The sequence below is a fragment of the Balaenoptera acutorostrata genome, chromosome 18, assembly GCF_949987535.1.
Source record: "Balaenoptera acutorostrata chromosome 18, mBalAcu1.1, whole genome shotgun sequence".
Taxonomy (NCBI): Eukaryota; Metazoa; Chordata; class Mammalia; order Artiodactyla; family Balaenopteridae; genus Balaenoptera; species Balaenoptera acutorostrata.
Window position 1 is genome coordinate 48,315,333 of NC_080081.1, and position 17,390 is coordinate 48,332,722.

The following is a 17,390-nucleotide window of genomic DNA, read 5'->3' on the forward strand; positions in this document are numbered from 1 at the left end:
TCAAAGTCTGTGTGGCCTTGACAGTTCATGAACTTCTCTAAACCTCAATTTCCTCATTTATGAAACAGTTGTTAATACCTATATTTTAGTGTTGTTGGAAAATTTTTTAAATAACATGTAAAGGGTTTAATATATAGTATATGTTCAATAACTGTAATATCTGGCTAATGGTTTATCAATTTTGTTTATCTTCTCAAAGGACCAGCTTTTAGTTTTATTGATCTTTGCTATTGTTTTCTTTGTTTCTATTGCATTTATTTCTGCTCTGATCTTTATGATTTCTTTCCTTCTGCTAACTTTGGGTTTTGTTTGTTCTTCTTTCTCTACTTTCTTTAGGTGTAAGGTTAGATTGTTTATTTGAGATTTTTCTTGTTTCTTGAGGTAGGCTTGTATTGCTATGAACCTCCCTCTTCGAACTGCTTTTGCTGCATCCCATAGATTTTGGATTGTCGTGTTTTCATTGTTATTTGTCTCTAGGTATTTTTTGATTTCCTCTTTGATTTCTTCAGTGCTCTCTTGGTTATTTAGTAATGTATTGTTTAGCCTCCATGTGTTTGTGTTTTTTACTTTTTTTCCCCTGTATTCATTTCTAATCTCATAGCGTGTGGTCAGAAAAGATGCTTGATATGATTTCAATTTTCTTAAGTTTACTGAGGCTTGATTTGTGACCCAAGATGTGATCTATCCTGGAGAATGTTCCATGTGCACTTGAGAAGAAAGTGTAATCTGCTGTTTTTGGATGGAATGTCCTATAAATATCAATTAAATATATCTGGTCTATTGTGTCATTTAAAGCTTGTGTTTCCTTATTAATTTTCTGTTTGGATGATCTGTCCATTGGTGTAAGTGAGGTGTTAAAGTCCCCCACTATTAGTGTGTACTATCGATTTCCTCTTTTATAGCTGTTAGCAGTTGCCTTATGTATTGAGGTGCTCCTATGTTGGGTGCATATATATTTATAATTGTTATATCTTCTTCTTGGATTGATCCTTTGATCATTAGGTAGTGCCATTCCTTGTCTCTTGTAACATTCTTTATTTTAAAGTCTATTTTATCTGATATGAGTATAGCTACTCCAGCTTTCTTTTGATTTCCATTTGCATGGACTATCTTTTTCCATACCCTCACTTTCAGTTTGTATGTGTCCCTAGGTCTGAAGTGGGTCTCTTGTAGACAGCATATATATGGGTCTTGTTTTTGTATCCATTCAGTGAACCTGTGTCTTTTGGTTGGAGCATTTAATCCATTCACATTTAAGGTAACCATTAGCCAGACTCAGCAAGAAAAAGAGGGAGAGAACTCAAATCAATAAAATTAGAAATGAAAAAGGAGAAGTTACAACAGACACCACAGAAATACAAAGCATCCTAAGAGACTACTAAAGCAACTCTATGTCAATAAAATGGAAAACCTGGAAGAAATGGACAAATTCTTAGAAAGGTATAACCTTCCAAGACTGAACCAGGAAGAAATAGAAAATATGAACAGACCAATCACAAGTAATGAAATTGGAACTGTGATTAAAAATCTTCCAACAAACAAAAGTCCAGGACCAGATGGCTTCACAGGTGAATTCTATCAAACGTTTAGAGAAGAATTAACACCCATCCTTCTCAAACTCTTCCAAAAAATTGCAGAGGAAGGAACACTCCCAAACTTATTCTATGAGGCCACCATCACCCTGATACCAAAACCAGACAAAGATACTACAAAAAAAGAAAATTACCAACCAATATCACTGATGAATATAGATGCAAAAATCCTCAACAAAATACTAGCAAACAGAATCCAACAACACATTAAAAGATCATACACCATGATGATGTGGGATTTATCCCAAGGATGCAAGGATTCTTCAATATATGCAAATCAATCAATGTGACACACCATATTAACAAACTGAAGAACAAAAACCATATGAACATCTCAATAGATGCAGAAAAAGCTTTTGACAAATTTCAATACCCATTTATGATAAAAACTCTCCAGAAAGTGGGCATAGAGGGAACCTACCTCAACATAATAAAGGCTATATATAAAAAAAAAAAAAAAAAAAAACTGTAATATCAAACCATATCCCTGTGTAATTTTCCTACCTTCTTTTCCTTATAAACCACCAGACCAACCGATTATTTATAATTTATAAATAAATAAATTATTTATTATCTGGTATCTATTAGCTGACAGGCAATTGCATACTTTAGAAACCATTTATTTAATAGCTGCTAAGCCACACACTGGTGACCACAAGTGCCTGGTAGCCGAGACAGCTGTCAGTGACAGATAGCAGGACTGGTAAACAGATGCTATGATTGGTTTCGGTATGTTAGTGTGAAGAGGAAGTTGCTTTGAATGTGAAAGTTTGACTCGAAAATGTGTTGTGTGATTATGGTAGGGCGTTTAGGTGGAAATGCTGAGGTAGGCACAGTACCAAAGCTCTCCCATTAGGGCTGGAGATGCGGATGTGGGCGTCTCCTTCCTGGAGGAGATGGTTGAAGCTGTGAGATCTTGGTAAAGAGAATGTAGAAAGGACAGAAATGAGCCAAGGATCTAACCATGAGAAATGGCCACACGAAGAGAGGTATCCTTGTGTTTGGGAGTCTGAGAAGGTAAAGTAAATTAGAAGACTAAGAATGAATCATCAATAATTGGAAGAGTAAGCATGGTAAAGGGCCTTGTCATGATGGAAGGTGCTAACCAGGGGTCTGAAGACTTGAGTTTTGTCTCTGGCTCTGCCTGAAAGTTATGTCTGCTGCCTCAACTCTATGTAAAACAAGGTAAATGCATCCATGTCACTTATCTCACAGGAGTGTTATAAGAGTAAAATGAGTAGATGTGTGGGGAAATTCCTTGCAAACTATAGCATATCTATGCATAAAAGTAAGGCGATGATACTGATGTTAAGTTATAGATAACATTCTGTAATGACTTATGATGCCAGCTGTCTGGAGTTAGGCCAAACTTTACAAGTCACAGTCCTCTAAAAGACTGCCCTTACTTCATACACTAGCTGCAAGTTTGAGGGTTCCCAAGTCCTCCCACACTTCTGACCAGCTGGGTACAAATTTAGGGGTTTTCACTCTCCCCTCAGGTTCAATAATTCACTAGAATGACTCCTAGAATTCAAGAAAATGCTCTACTTACTATTGCAGCTTTTTTATAGCAAAAGGACACAAGCCAGAACCAGCCAAACAGGTTCCAAACATAAAACTTCTGTTGTCCTCAGGGATATATTACCCTCCACCCCCCAGCGCATCAGTGTGTGACAATATGCATCATATTGTCAGTGTGTGATAATACTTATTGCGAACCAGGAAAACTCACCTGATCCTCAGTGCCCGTAGTTTGTACTGAGGCTTCATTACTTGGGCATGATGGATAGGCCACATGATTGAACTCAGTCTCCTCCTCCCAACCCTCCAGTCACATGATTGGTCTTTCTGATTTGGCCATTCCCCATTCTGAATCACTCATTACCACAAACTAAATAGGGTCCCATCACGAGTCACCTCATTATCATAAATTGTTAGGCATGGTCTGAGGGACCCACCGTGAATTGCTGTTAATTCAAGGGGTTAGAGGCTACCTCCCAGGAATGGGAAAAAGACTAACCAAATTCTTTATTACACACACTCTGAAGTGTTGCAACTGTAAGAGAAAATGAGGCATGGGAAAATTCCCTTGAGTTGAGGGATTTTGAGGCTTCTGATAATCTTGTAAGGAGCAGTTTTAACAGAGAGGTATGGCTGAAAGCCAAATTAGAATTTGCTAAAAACTGGGTAGAAAGGTGAGAAAGAGGGAAGCAAATATAGAGTGGGACATTCAATTCAGTTAATATATTACAAATCAGAAAGATAAGCAGTTGACTGGAAGGGTTTGCATTACTATTCCCTTTAGAGAAAAGAGCTGGATTTATCCTGGTTGTCCTGTGCCCAGGAGCCTGCAGCATCTCGAGTTCCTTCTCACACTGTGTCAAATTAGGAAGGCCAGTATAGGAAATTGTAAAATGGCAGTGCTGTCTTTAAATTTTTATTTAAAGGGCAGTGAAATAGACCAAGATTGAATAGAAGTGTATATATGACGAGTTTATGCAAAAAACCTTCTAATTTAATTGTCAATTATCTCCTTTATTCAGAAATAACTTTTGTCTATCATCTCTGTCTTGTCTGTTTTGTTTGAATTAGGGGAGTAACTGCTTTGGTTTTTTTTGTTTTTGTTTCTACATAATTGGTTTCAATAAGAGTTTCTTGGCACTCCTAAAAGACTTTAACTATATACAAAATGCCCTTTTTGCTCTTTTTATCATTTTTATATATTTTCAATACAAAACATAAAATAGACAGCAAAATGAAGCAAAAGGAAGACAATTATTTATAGCATCAGTAAATCAACAGTAAGAAAAACCACAGGGATATGGGCTGCTGGCGGCCAGCTCTAACTTCAGTTATTGCATAGATTAAAAACATATATTTGTGACACATTTTACTATCATGTAGACCCAGTAGTGCTTTAAAAATTATATTTATGGGTCATTTTCTTCTCCTGTCAAAGTAATGGCATTGCTGGGGTGAAACAAACAGCTACTTAGTAGGTCAAAGTAATAGTTAAGAGCAAAAGGTAACGAATTGTAGGGAGAGATCAAATTTCAGGAAGACTGAAGAGATGCAGTCAATTTAGAACACCAGAGTTCTATATTCTTCCTCCTGTCAAAGCTGCCACAGGCTCACCATTGACCACAAAAGGCAGGAGCTCAATTTTATATTTCATCTGAGAGTTGGCACTTCTGAGAAGCCAGTGCCCATTAGAACCACAATGTGATGGAGGATCAATACCGACTTAAAGGGAATAATGCCTCTTTCTGAACCATAACTGAGATTTCCTGTAGCAGAGAGGGTTCTCCCCAAGGGCTGTCAGCCAGGACCTTAGCCTTGCCTTCTTAGCTCAGGAAGCATAACAGCTGTTGGCTGAAATATTTTCTCATTTAGATGCCAAGTTGCATATGTTTATATTTTCATTTTTGTCAGCAACTTTCCCGGTTCCTATGTCTTTTGTGTTACTTAAGAAACAATGCAGGGACTTCCCTGATGGCCCAGTGGTTAAGAATCCGCCTGCCAATGCAGGGGACATGGGTTCGAGCCCTGGTCCGGGAAGATCCCACATGCCGCAGAGCAACTAAGCCCGTGCGCCACAACTACTGAAGCCCGCGCTCTAGAGCCTGCGAGCCACAACTACTGAGCCCACGTGCCACCACTACTGAAGCCTTTGTGCCTAGAGCCCATGCTCCACAACAAGAGAAGCCACCACAGTGAGAAGCCCGTGCACCACAAAGAAGAGGAGCCCCCACTCGCTGCAACTAGAGAAAGCCCGTGCACAGCAACGAAGACCCAACGCAGCCAAAAATAAATAAATTTATTTTTTTTTTAAAAAGAAACAATGCAAAAGTTAGCTCAGGATGGTGGGTTTGGGGGTGGTTTTTTGTTTGTTTGTTTTTGCTTTCTTTGTCATCCAAATCTGTAGTCTGCCAAGGTCATGTGGGATCCAGCCCCGGATGTGGTTTAAGGCTTTTATTCTCTCTCTCTCTCTCTCTCTTTTTTAAGTCTAGTGGGTTCTCTGTATTTGAAAGCCATTCAACTTTTCAACAATTTTCAACTTTTCATTTAATTTCAGGAAAAAGCTGTTGTGGGACTCCAGAATCAATTCTTATAGTAAGAATCATATGAGGAATTAAATTGAAATAAGTGAGTTTTCCTATCTTAAAGGAAAACAGCATGTATTCTCACCCTGTTTAATATTTCCACAGAAACATAAATACAAGATGTGTGGATTGGATTCCCTTACTGACCTAGCACTAAGAAAGGCAGCTGGTCCTTGCCCATCTGTACTCCAATCACCAGGGGCCTGGATATTGGCAATAGTCCTAGATAGATCATACTTCTCTACACAGACGTCAATTACAGTGTCTTAAAGACAAAAAAAAAAAAAAAGCCTTGGATTCAATTCATAAAACAATAGCACAATCTTCCTATCTTTGGAGAGTTAAGCAATCATTCTACTTTGCCTTAATGTTTTTTGTTTCCATTTAAAAATGTGTATTGGTAAGGATTTGACTTGAGGGGAAATAGAAAATTCTTCTCTTTGTATTGACACCCAGCTTTATCTTCCACCGAAAGAGTCCATGTGTCCAAGTGTGTCATCTTGTATTTGGAACTACTTTCATATAAAAAAGGTTATGAGCCCACTGGCCTCCAATTACAATTTATTTCATACCTCTGAACACCTATATAGGGTTTTCGCCAACTCACAGGGTTGTGGTATCCCCCTGATGTTTGAAGTGAACTATTTATAAACTAAGTGCATGTTTTTATGTAGAATTTGGGTCTCCAGTTCAACCCACATGAAACCACTAATAGTGCACTCTTAAAATAATAGTAATGGCAAAAAACACCTGGCCTTGAACCAACATTGTAATAAAATTTCTGTATAAAATTGAACTTGCAACTTGAGAGCTTTCTCTACTTGTAAACATTTTCTCTAGTTTGCAGTGGGACAGGAGATTCATTCTCCAACCCAACTTCATTTGTCATTTTGCAGTTTAGGGTGTGACTCCCTCAGTTCCACAGTTTGGGCCTCCCAAGGCTGGGGACCCAGATGGGGGCTGTTGGGATGCTGAGAGATAAATGTGAGGGCTGGAGTGAAGAAGTGTTATCTAGGAATTTCTAACAGCTATAAGCTCATTCTAAAATAAGCCCTTTACTTTCTTTTTTATTTTTTCAGTGGTCTCAGGAATGACCTCTTTCCATTTTATACTATCTTGTCTATTGCTTCTCATGAAAGATTCTCCACCTAAAACCACAGAAGAGTTACATGCCAGCTTGGTTTTTCTTCTAATCATTTTGTCCCTAAAGCTAGCCCACAACTATCTGGAGTTTTCTCAATAGGGTGGAAACACTTTTGCCTGCGTTGGCCACCCATTGTTATCCACCTAAGCGTCCAAAGAAGTTCAAAGAGCAAACAGTAAAGAAAAACCCATAGGTCGAGTAAAGGAGGACAAAAATATCCAAGTGGGTATACAGGTCTTGTTTTTGGCAACACTAGTTTATTAGTGACCTTGACGAGAGCTGTTTCAGAAGAGTAAAGTGTCAAAAGCATGATCGGAGTGAGTTCAAGAGAAAAATGGGAAGAGAGGAAATGAGACAGTAGTATGGGCAATTCTTCTGAGATGTTTTGCTGCAAAGGCAGTCAACAATGGAAGCAGTAAATGGAGCAAGATGTGGAATCAAATAGAGGTTTTTTTTTTCTCTAAAGGTTGGGACTGTTACTACATATTACTTATATGCTGAGGGGAATGATTGCATGAAGAAGGAAACCTTTACAGTGCAGTAGAGAGAGGGCACAGCTGCCAGAGGGATGGACAAGCTGGCACCCACCTTGAGGGGTTGGTTGTCCTCAGAGGGGAGCACAGAAGATCCCCAGGAGGGAAGAAGTGGGCGTGCCTGCAATCAGCAGATAGGTGTCGGGGCACAGGAAGCTTATGGGGGTTCTCTTCTGATTGCTTCTATGAGTGAGTGAAATGAGAGTGAAGGAGAACAGGTTAGATGTTTGATGGGAGAGAAGAAGGGCTTAAAGGGTTGTCTAGGAGAATAGACAATGAGTGCTAGGGAACTGTAGTGGATAAAGGTCGAACTTGAAGTTCTCAGTCAGGAACTTAAGTAATACCAGGAGAGAAAAGGAGTCTATGTGTGACCTTGGAGATACAGTGCTGAGGTAGTTTACATAGGTATACTATCTGCTTTACAAAGTTATTGGGCGTATTAAATGTGTCAGAAAGCATTTTGAAGTATAAGTACAGGATATCGTTATTATGAAACTTAGCTTTGAATTACTTAGCACTTTTTCTTGGCAAAAAGCTTTCTAAATTTCTTTAAGACAGCCTTACTATCTCCAGAGACAGCATTTGGCTTCTGCCACTGATTTACTCAGTAACTAAGTCTAAGCAAATGACTTAACTTCCTTTTGCTTTTTACCTCTCAATCTATAAAATGACGGTGGCGATGTTTCAAGTGCAACAGATGCTTTAGAAATAAAGGTGCTACATAAATACAAGCTATTAATAAAATGGCTTTCAGCTCTCATGGGTATGGTCACCAGAAAGTCAGAACGGTCAGAGCATCTGAACAAGCCTTGGGTGGTAGAAGCCTCCCTTGGAAAGCTTGGAGGCAGGTACCTCAAAGGAGGTGTCACCCACATCCTTTCCTTTAGTTCTCTTGGAGATTGATTATTAGAACCTGAGACTCAAAGAGGTGAGATAACTTGTTAGGGCCAAGGGGTTGGATTTCAACCCAGATTTACCTTAAAATCCCATGCTCTTTTCACTTTGCCACATGTGGAATTGGGCTTGATACATTATAGCCAGGGAAGGTGTGTAATACTTTATTTATGTATATTACAGACCCATATTTTAGCCAATTTAATCTCTTCTCTGTCATCAAAAATGTAATGAGAGTTGCCCAGCGGCAGAACAAACTAGTTTGTTGGAGATATCATCATGATGGAGTCGTTTACAAGAAATCAAATGACAAGAAAAGGTAGGAACGTTTTTGGGGAAGGAGCAGTAAGCTGACTAAAAATTTGCACTTAGCTACGATGCAGTTTTCAAACACCTTGGGGCAGGAGAGTGGGTGCTAGAAAAAAAATAAATTTGTACAGTCATGGAAACTGTAGGAATAGAGTGTCAGCTGTGCTTTTTTACTGCAAACATGATATGTACATTATAAACTATAGAGCATAAGAGGCTCTAAGAGAAAGTCACTGAACTGTTAGTAACTTCTGAGTAACAATCGCCCACCTGATAGGGAAGGTGATGATAGGAAAAGTGTATTTATTTTCTTCCAAGAGCTAAAAAGTGATCAGACTTCTAAAATTTGTTGAGATTGTCCAGGAAAGTGTGTAAAATACTCATCCATCACCAGAAGCCCCTGGTCAGGAAATGACAGTGCAGTAAATATCTTCAGCAGCCACCTTTTAATGTACAAGCTGTTTTCGGTTGGAATTTTCAGCACTCACATAAAACACACTGTCATGAGTGACTGCTTCTGCTCCAAAGTCATCACTACCGGGATAATGGAACATCTCTCTGCAAATAACCAAAAAACTTTAAATGTCATGTCAAGTTTGTTGAAGCCATTTTCAAGCTCTGTTCAAGGTTACATGAATATTGAGGGTGTCTGGGTTTTTTTTTTAAATTTGAGATCTACGAGAGAGATCACTCATAAGGTTGTGCAATGTGAGAGTCAAGTTAATTAAAAGAAAATCTGTTGCTCTTTGGGAAAGTCAGTCAGCTAGCACCATTTAGCCGTTAGCTATTACACCTCTCTCCTCACAGCCTGGATAAGTCCGGATCACTGTCACTTACCAATGAAAGAATATATATGTGTGTATAGGTTACAGGTCTGTATGAATATATGTGTACGTATTTGGCAAATTATGACATTATTTTGATTTGCTAGGAAGTTTTAACAATTTGCCTGCCAAATTCAGTATTTTTTTTAAAAGAAAGCATTGAATTTTAAAATTCCTATTAGAAACTTTCTTCCTTGGATTTGTTTGAAAAGGAAATTAATCTTTTTATTATTCAGACTAACGTCTGTCTTGGGTCATAGAGTGTGGAAATAAATTCTTTGCCCAATGCATATTTACTGAGCATCCACTGTGCTCCATGGCCATCCTAGGCACCGACATTACAGCAGTATTTAGAACAATGTCCTTGCTATCTCAGAGCTTACATTCTAGTGAAGAGATAGACAACAGACAAGTAAACAAGTATGTGATGTGTCCGGTGGTTATAAGTTCTGTGAAGGGAAAGATGAGTGTAAGAATATAGAGCGATGAAAAGGTGAGTGCTATTTTAGATGGATGGTCAGAGACGGCCTCTCTCGATAGCATTTGAGCAGAGACCTAAATGAAATGCAGAACCAAGCCTTGCTAATAACTGAGTGATGGGCATTTCAGGCACAGAAGAAGTAGGAAATAAGTATTAATGCTAATGAAATAGTTGTCTATTTATATTTTTTAGCTTATTCTTAACCTCTGAGTGTTTATTTTATTTATTTATTTTTACAATTCAGCAAACATTTATTTTAAAATTTTAAAAAATTTATTTACTTAAAATTAGTTAATTAATTTTAATTGAAGTATAGTTGATATACAAAATTATATGTTACAGGTGTACAATATACTGATTCACAATTTTTAAAGGTTATATTCCATTTATAGTTATTATAAAATATTGGCTATATTTTCTGTTATACAATATATCCTTTTAGCTTATTTTATACCTAATAATTTGTACCTCTTAATCCTCTACCCCTATATTGCCCCTCCCCACTTCCCTCTCCTCACTGGTAACCACTAGTTTGTTCTCCATATCTGTGTCTGCTAATGAAATAGTTGTCTATTTATATTTTTTAGCTTATTCTTAACCTCTGCGTGTTTATTTTAAATCTACCTTACTCTTTTGAATGTTTTTTAGTTTAGTCTGTCTAAGAGGACTTGTTTGTTGAGAATAATTACTTTAATGTTTCATAATGTGCACAGTGCTTGCTTATCACAGTGATAAGTTTTACGTTTCTTTCTTCCTTACTGTAGAAAATCAGAAGTTGCAGTTGACAGAAGGGTCACATTCACACTACAATATCAATTGCAGCTCAACAAAGACTGCAGTCACCAAGGAGCTTAATTATAATCTAGACACTCACACGTCTACCGAGAGGATCAAGGCAGCTGAGAAGAAGGAAGCCTGTAATGTAGAAAGCAACAGAAAAAAGGAAATGGAACTTCTTGGCTCGGTTTCTAAAAATGAATCCATTCCCGAAGTTGAAGCCCTGCTGGCAAGATTACGAGCTTTATAAATTAAAGTGGTAAAAATGATTAAGCCAAATATAAAGCCATGCTCTAAGCTATACCACTTGAAAAAATTGCTTCTTATATAAGTGACTTTATATGGTTTTAAATTATGATATATATTAGAAAAATAAAACTCAATACATGATTGCAGTGCTTTTCCTATGTACTTGAGGTCTTGGCTTACTCAAGATTGTAATAGGCTTTAATGCTTTTTTTGTCTCCTGGTGTTCATGTGTTCTGTATTTGGTGGTAGAATTTTTATATAATGCTTTAGAGAGCAGGTAGGTGACCATGTGTTCAGCAGTGTGTCCTTAAGAAAATACCATCTTCCCAAGTCACTGTAATTTTTACTTTAGTATTTTCCAACATTAATGAACATCAAATCATCAACCTCAAGTCTTGCTACATACCCATGTATATTTTGTTTATGTCATTTATATAGGCCCAGGTTTCTCTTTAATTGGGATCTGTATGCTATCAGCATAGCACGGAAGACATAAAACTGAATATAACAGCTATGAGGAAATGATTGATAAGCTCATTATCATCATTGTTGAATTCATGTTAATTAGACCCTGTAGGAGACTATACAGCAATTGAACACAGTTCCAAGAATGACAAATAGGAATATATGCTCTCTCTTTGCAAAATGTACATGCCTTTGTATAAAGTGGATGTACACAGTATTACAGTGCTGCCGAAACTCTTAGCCGGGAGAGCATTACCCCCGTGCCACCCCGCCCCCGCCCGGTAATTATGACTCTAGGACCGAATTGCCATTTTGAAACTTCCCAAGTAAGGAATTTTTTAATTTCTGTGAACAAATTTGAAATTGCAGATTCTCTGATCTGACAATCAATAACTTTAACAAAGATCTGAAGTGTTTCAAGGAAAGATTTCCTATGCAAATGTTGCAATTTTACCTCATTGGGAGCATGAAATTAACTCTGTTAATTCTATATCAAAGAAAATAAACTTGTTACTTGCACTAAATGAAAAAAATTGCTTCTTTTTTTTTTGTAGTTACCATATTCCATGGATTAGCTGGAAACAGACTGTGCTCTGCAGTCTATCTAAGCATCTCTTCTGCTTTATGACGTACAATAAGCAAGTGGCTGTTCTTTTACCTCCAGTTAAAAAGCAGTAACATGGAACTAGTCTGCGAGGTCCACTGCCTTTTATTTCCTTGTTTAAGTTGTCACCTCCTTTCAGCTCCAAGTTAATAAAGTTAATTAATTAGAACTATGAGCCAGGCCCTGGTTATAGACATTGGGGAACAGAGTGTTATCCACAGCCAAGGTGGGAATAAATTGTTCTCGTCTGTATTGCTGAAATGTGCATTTTGCCCTCCAGTTGCAATTCCTGTTTTCCTGAGAGCAAATCTTAAAAATGAGGAAAGGTGAAGGACATTTATACATTTAAGCAGGTGGAAGCCCTAAGCACAAGGAAAGAAGTCAAATGAAGGAATTCTGACTGTTCTTATCATAATTTTGCAAAGACTTGGGATTTTCAGAAATAAAACTGAAATTCAACCCAGTAGTTTGGACACACCAGATGGCAGGTAAATACTCTGTCAACTTAGGGCTGGGGAGCAGACACAGGGGAGAAGCAGCCTGACCAGTAAAGGGAAGTGAAGATGACACAACCTCCCAGGGGCGGAGGAAGGCAGGGAAGTCCCGAAGCTGAGCAATCAGCCCCCAGAGCATCTGTCTGCAGAGGCTGAAGGACAGCCTTCAGGCGAGGGCCAGGAGCCGGGAACTGTACACACCTGTACTGCCTCGCCCTCTCTGAGGGAGCCAGTTCTGAACAGGCCTGAATAGGAGGGCTATAGCTATGAGGAGGAAAGCACAAAACAAAGAGTTGACAGAGGTAAGAGCCAACCAAGAAACATTGGTTTCTGTTGCAGATATTTCTTTCAACAATAGACGGGGGTTATAATTAGGGTTTTAAAATTCCTTATATTCCTTTAGTCAACTACAGATGGAAACTGTAGAGATGACCTTTAATTTGAAGGCAGACATTGAGGTACAAGTGTGTGTTTCTGAGCAAACAGATTTTGTTCATTTGAATTAGTGGATAAAAGGCACACTGGTCGGTGCCTTGGTGAGGAAGCTCCATCCAGGCTAGTGACAAGCCCCTAATAGATTCCCTTCCCCTTTGTCTCACGTCAGGGGAGAGAATTTGGCAAGAACACAGACAGCTAAGTGATCACTGAGTGGTCCAAAAGCAAAAACTTGTTGCTAACAAGTTTCCCAATCAAATATTTAAAGTAATTTAAAAATAAGGGGGCAATCTAATCATATATGCATGTATGTCCTTTTCTTAACATACTCAAATATTTAAACAAAATGGGCCAAACACCTAGTGTTTATATGAGGAAGTAAACATTTCAGTAATTTATATGAAAAAAATTCTGCTAAATCTAGAAAATGCAATTATTTATACCAAGTAACTCCAAAACTCTTTTAGTTGTTACCATACAACTAAAACCATTATTCAAAAACGGGAGTTATTAATGACTTCAAAATGTTAGTTTAGCCGCAAATGATTATTTCCTGGGTGATTCGTTCTCATTTTAAAGTATCATAATCCAATGTAGATCTGAGTTTACTAGTTAGAAACTAAATCTATAATGTGCATATCTGTGCTACATTTCATCTTATTAATTAAACTTTCATTTATAGATAAAACGGGTGGGCTGGGAGCATATTTGGTGATTAGTTTTGTGACAACCTTTTGTACAGAATGTAACTTTTGGAAAGTTGTAAGTCCTAATATAAACTGCTAATATGAATGAAAATTTTAAAAAGTGGCATTCATTGTCTTTTTCTTCATATTAATTATTAAAAATTTTGAGATCCAGGAATTGTAGCTGGCAGTGACCCGTCCTCATTTTTGTCTGGTGAATTGTTTAATGGTAGCTGTTACATGCCCTTGCCAGGCATGACTGTTCTTAAAATACGTCCTAGAGCCAAACTGTTCAACCATTTTGCTCAAGAGCTACTGTTTAGCAAAACACGTGGAGCTGCCAAAGAACCACAGAGACTGGATGGCATTTCAGAATTGAATCCAAATCTCCCTATAAAATGAAAATAATGGAACCTTAAACCATAAAAATTCATGATTCCTAAATAGACCATTGCCTTTTAAAATAGGTATGAAGGAAGAGGTTACAGCTAGGGTGGGGGTGGGGTTTGAGGTAGAATGAAAGTTAGCTGTGCCCCTAATTAGGGTTTGGCTGTGGTAGTCTCTTCGTCTCCTACTCACCTAGTTAGAGTTGAGTGTCACATTTGTCTGCAACCATACTCTCCCTTCAGCATCTCCAAGAGGCAAGAACTTAAAAGGAATCAATTTATTTCAGGAAACCTTAAAATGGTAGATTTTTTTCCCCTCTACTATCCATTTTGAAACTCCAACCATTGGATAAAAAATGTTTTGAAAATTCCAGAAATTGCCTCCTTCCAATGAATATCACTAACATGCTCCAGGTTCTGGCAGATCTATGTTGTTATACATTTTTTTTAAAATTTATTTATTTATGGCTATGTTGGGTCTTCGTTTCTGTGCGAGGGCTTTCTCTAGTTGCGGCAAGTGGGGGCCACTCTTCATCGCGGTGCGCGGGCCTCTCACTATCGCGGCCTCTCTTGTTGCGGAGCACAGGCTCCAGATGCGCAGGCTCAGTAGTTGTGGCTCACGGGCCTAGTTGCTCCACGGCATGTGGGATCTTCCCAGACCAGGGCTCGAACCCATGTCCCCTGCATTGGCAGGCAGATTCTCAACCACTGCGCCACCAGGGAAGCCCTGTTATACATTTTTAAAGCTATTTGAAATACAAGTTTTTTAAAGGGATTCTGATGATGAAATTAGAAGCTGAATTTTTGGATTATCACTTCAGGATTGCCTATTCATTTTCTTTTACAACAGCCTTTTAACATATTTTAGTAAGTCTATTATTTACCTTAGTTTTTTTTTTTTAATTGTATCTAAAGTTTGAGACTTTACATTTTTTCTTGGCATTTTTATTCCATGTCATGTTTGTATTAAAAACCTATTTATAAAAATTTCTCCTTTTTCCTTGTTTTCTAACTATGTGTTATTAAAAATTTATTTTAAACATGAATCTCCAATGACCATCTAATCTTAATATTTTATGTATAATCTGGGTGTGATTGATGGTCAAACGTTAAGATGCCAGAATAAAATAATTAAACAGATTGAATCAAGCATTCTGATGAATTATTTCTTGAGAGGGAGACCAAGTCCTCAGATGGGTATATTCCAGTTAATTTTTCCCCAAAGTATCCGTTTTCACAGGCATGGCTGATCCTGGTGGAACAGGTCTATCTTTGCATAAAAAAACAAATATTTATGGTATATTAGCCATAAATATTTAATAACATGCATATTTAATTTAATATACTTAATAACATGTATAAAGGCAAATTATAGTTGATACAGATATATTAATAATATGGATATTTTTATTTACATGCTTTGTCATAATTTTAAAGTTCAATATGTGTAAAGCATTCTCTGTTAAAATATACCACAATCTGGCAACAAAATTTAGACATCATTATTAAAGTATCCGACCTCTGAGGGAAGGTTGATTTTAAAATGACGTATTTCTTCCCTTCCCTTCTATCAGGCACAGATACTTGGCCCTTTCAATGCAAAACCAAGCAGTTTCCTAATAAAAGAAGCAAACAAGTGCCTCTCCAGCCTGAAAAAAACGGCATTTCTTTGGAGGGCCTCATCTTGACTCCTTTCCTTTCCTTAATGACCTAACAAGGGCCATTCTGCTGATGGTGAGAGCAGTGACTGACATCCCACACCTGTGGCCTACCCAGAGTGTCAGAGTCCAATTTGACTGGGATAATAAATAAAATCTTGTCGTACTATTATAGGATGTTTGGCAAGGACAAGAATTAAGGCACTTTTATAACTCCCCAAGGAATCTGGTGATATTTCTAACGTGATCTCACACATCATTCTGTCCTGCCTGACCTTCCTTGTATCACCCTCCTGAATTTTAGCTTGTATCCGTTACCCTCCCCTCCTTCCACAGCCTCTCCCCCAAATAAAGGAGTGCTGACCCGAAGAAAACAAATTTGATTTTTAACTTTATAAGAAAGTCAGTTAAAATGTCCTGGAACTCACTCCATATGTTTTCTGCAGAACATTTACTGCCCCCATTAGATTAAATGTATGTCTCACATTATGAAATGAATACTGAAAGTCTCTTAGAGATTAAAGGACCTCACCGAGAAGTGTCCAGCTTCATGCCTTAGTAACTTCTGGGGTCTCAGGATGTTATAGGAAACATTATGTATTCACTGAGTTCACCAATGTACCACCCACTTTTTCAACAATTAGTTCCTTTATCCTGACAGTCACTTGGAAGAGTTGTCTCTCAGGCACTTTCTCATGATTCCACTTCGGGAGTTTTTTGATATGTTGTAATAGCTTTCCTCATACTCTCCAGAGAAGCTTAACAGCTTCTGTCTGATGAGCCGGAGGAGAACACACTTACGTAAGAACAGGCACACTTCAAGGACACTGTTAAGCATAAAGATATTAGTGGCTCATGGGGATGGCAGCAATGCCTGTGGAGACCAGATGCCTGTTCAGGAGGGTGACCTCGGTCAGGATGACCGTTCTCTGGGCATGCCCCAGGTAGAGCATGAGGAAGGCAAGTTTGATTTTGATAAACCCCAGTGTTCCTGAGAAACTGGGCTTCTGCCATCCTTATGGCTTCTCCTGCTCTATACTTGAACCTCCTTTGAGTTCTTTAAGTGTATGATAACAGCAGTGTTACCCTTCGTTGAGGGCATATGCATTTTACATCTGACCTGTAAGGGTTGAAGGTCTACTGATGGAGAACTGAGAAGCGACAAAGTGAGGGAATCTACACCCACACATTGAATGGAACGCTGCGTCCCAACTTCCCCTTGTTTCAGTCTGAATAGCATTGTCGCCACCATCTTGTCTTCAAGGGGAGCCAATTCCCCTTTAATGCTGAGGTCAAAGCATAGACAAGAGTCCCTTTCCTCCATCCTCCTGCAGAGTTGAGACAAGATAGGATCTTGAAAACACTTCACAGAGCTCTGAGTAGAAAAGCAGAGGGATAGTTAGAGGCAGGAAGAAATAGAAAGGCATCCAAGCAAATAAGCAATAGTTATCCTCCACAGCAAACACATAACCCCCCCCCCCCCGTGCCATTTTGAGAAGAAGCTGGTGGGCACAGTCCTCTGGCAGGACAACACGTGAGGGAGGGGTCTAGTGGCTCATTTCTTAGGAACAACCCAGCCCTCTTACAGCTTGGATATCCTACAGAATGGCAATCAGATTCATTCCCAGAATTATGGCCCACATACCCATTGGAATTGTCTGGGCATTTTGACCTTCCCTAAAGCTCAGAAACAAGACACCATGCCTTGCCTGAACTATAAAGTGTTGTCAGCCAACACTATACAGACCCTGGGTTG

The 17,390-nt window shown here is 38.4% G+C and overlaps 1 protein-coding gene across 1 annotated transcript in view; it reads left to right on the plus strand.

Annotated features, from left to right (window-relative positions):
- DIAPH3 (diaphanous related formin 3) overlaps nt 1-15,019 on the plus strand; it is a 577,679-nt gene extending 562,660 nt beyond the window's left edge. The window contains exon 28 of the mRNA XM_057532925.1: nt 10,645-15,019. Within this exon, the coding sequence (XP_057388908.1) occupies nt 10,645-10,907 (263 nt within the window). The 3' untranslated portion in view covers nt 10,908-15,019. The remainder of the gene's footprint in view (nt 1-10,644) is intronic.
- The last annotated feature ends 2,371 nt before the right edge of the window (nt 15,020-17,390 follow it).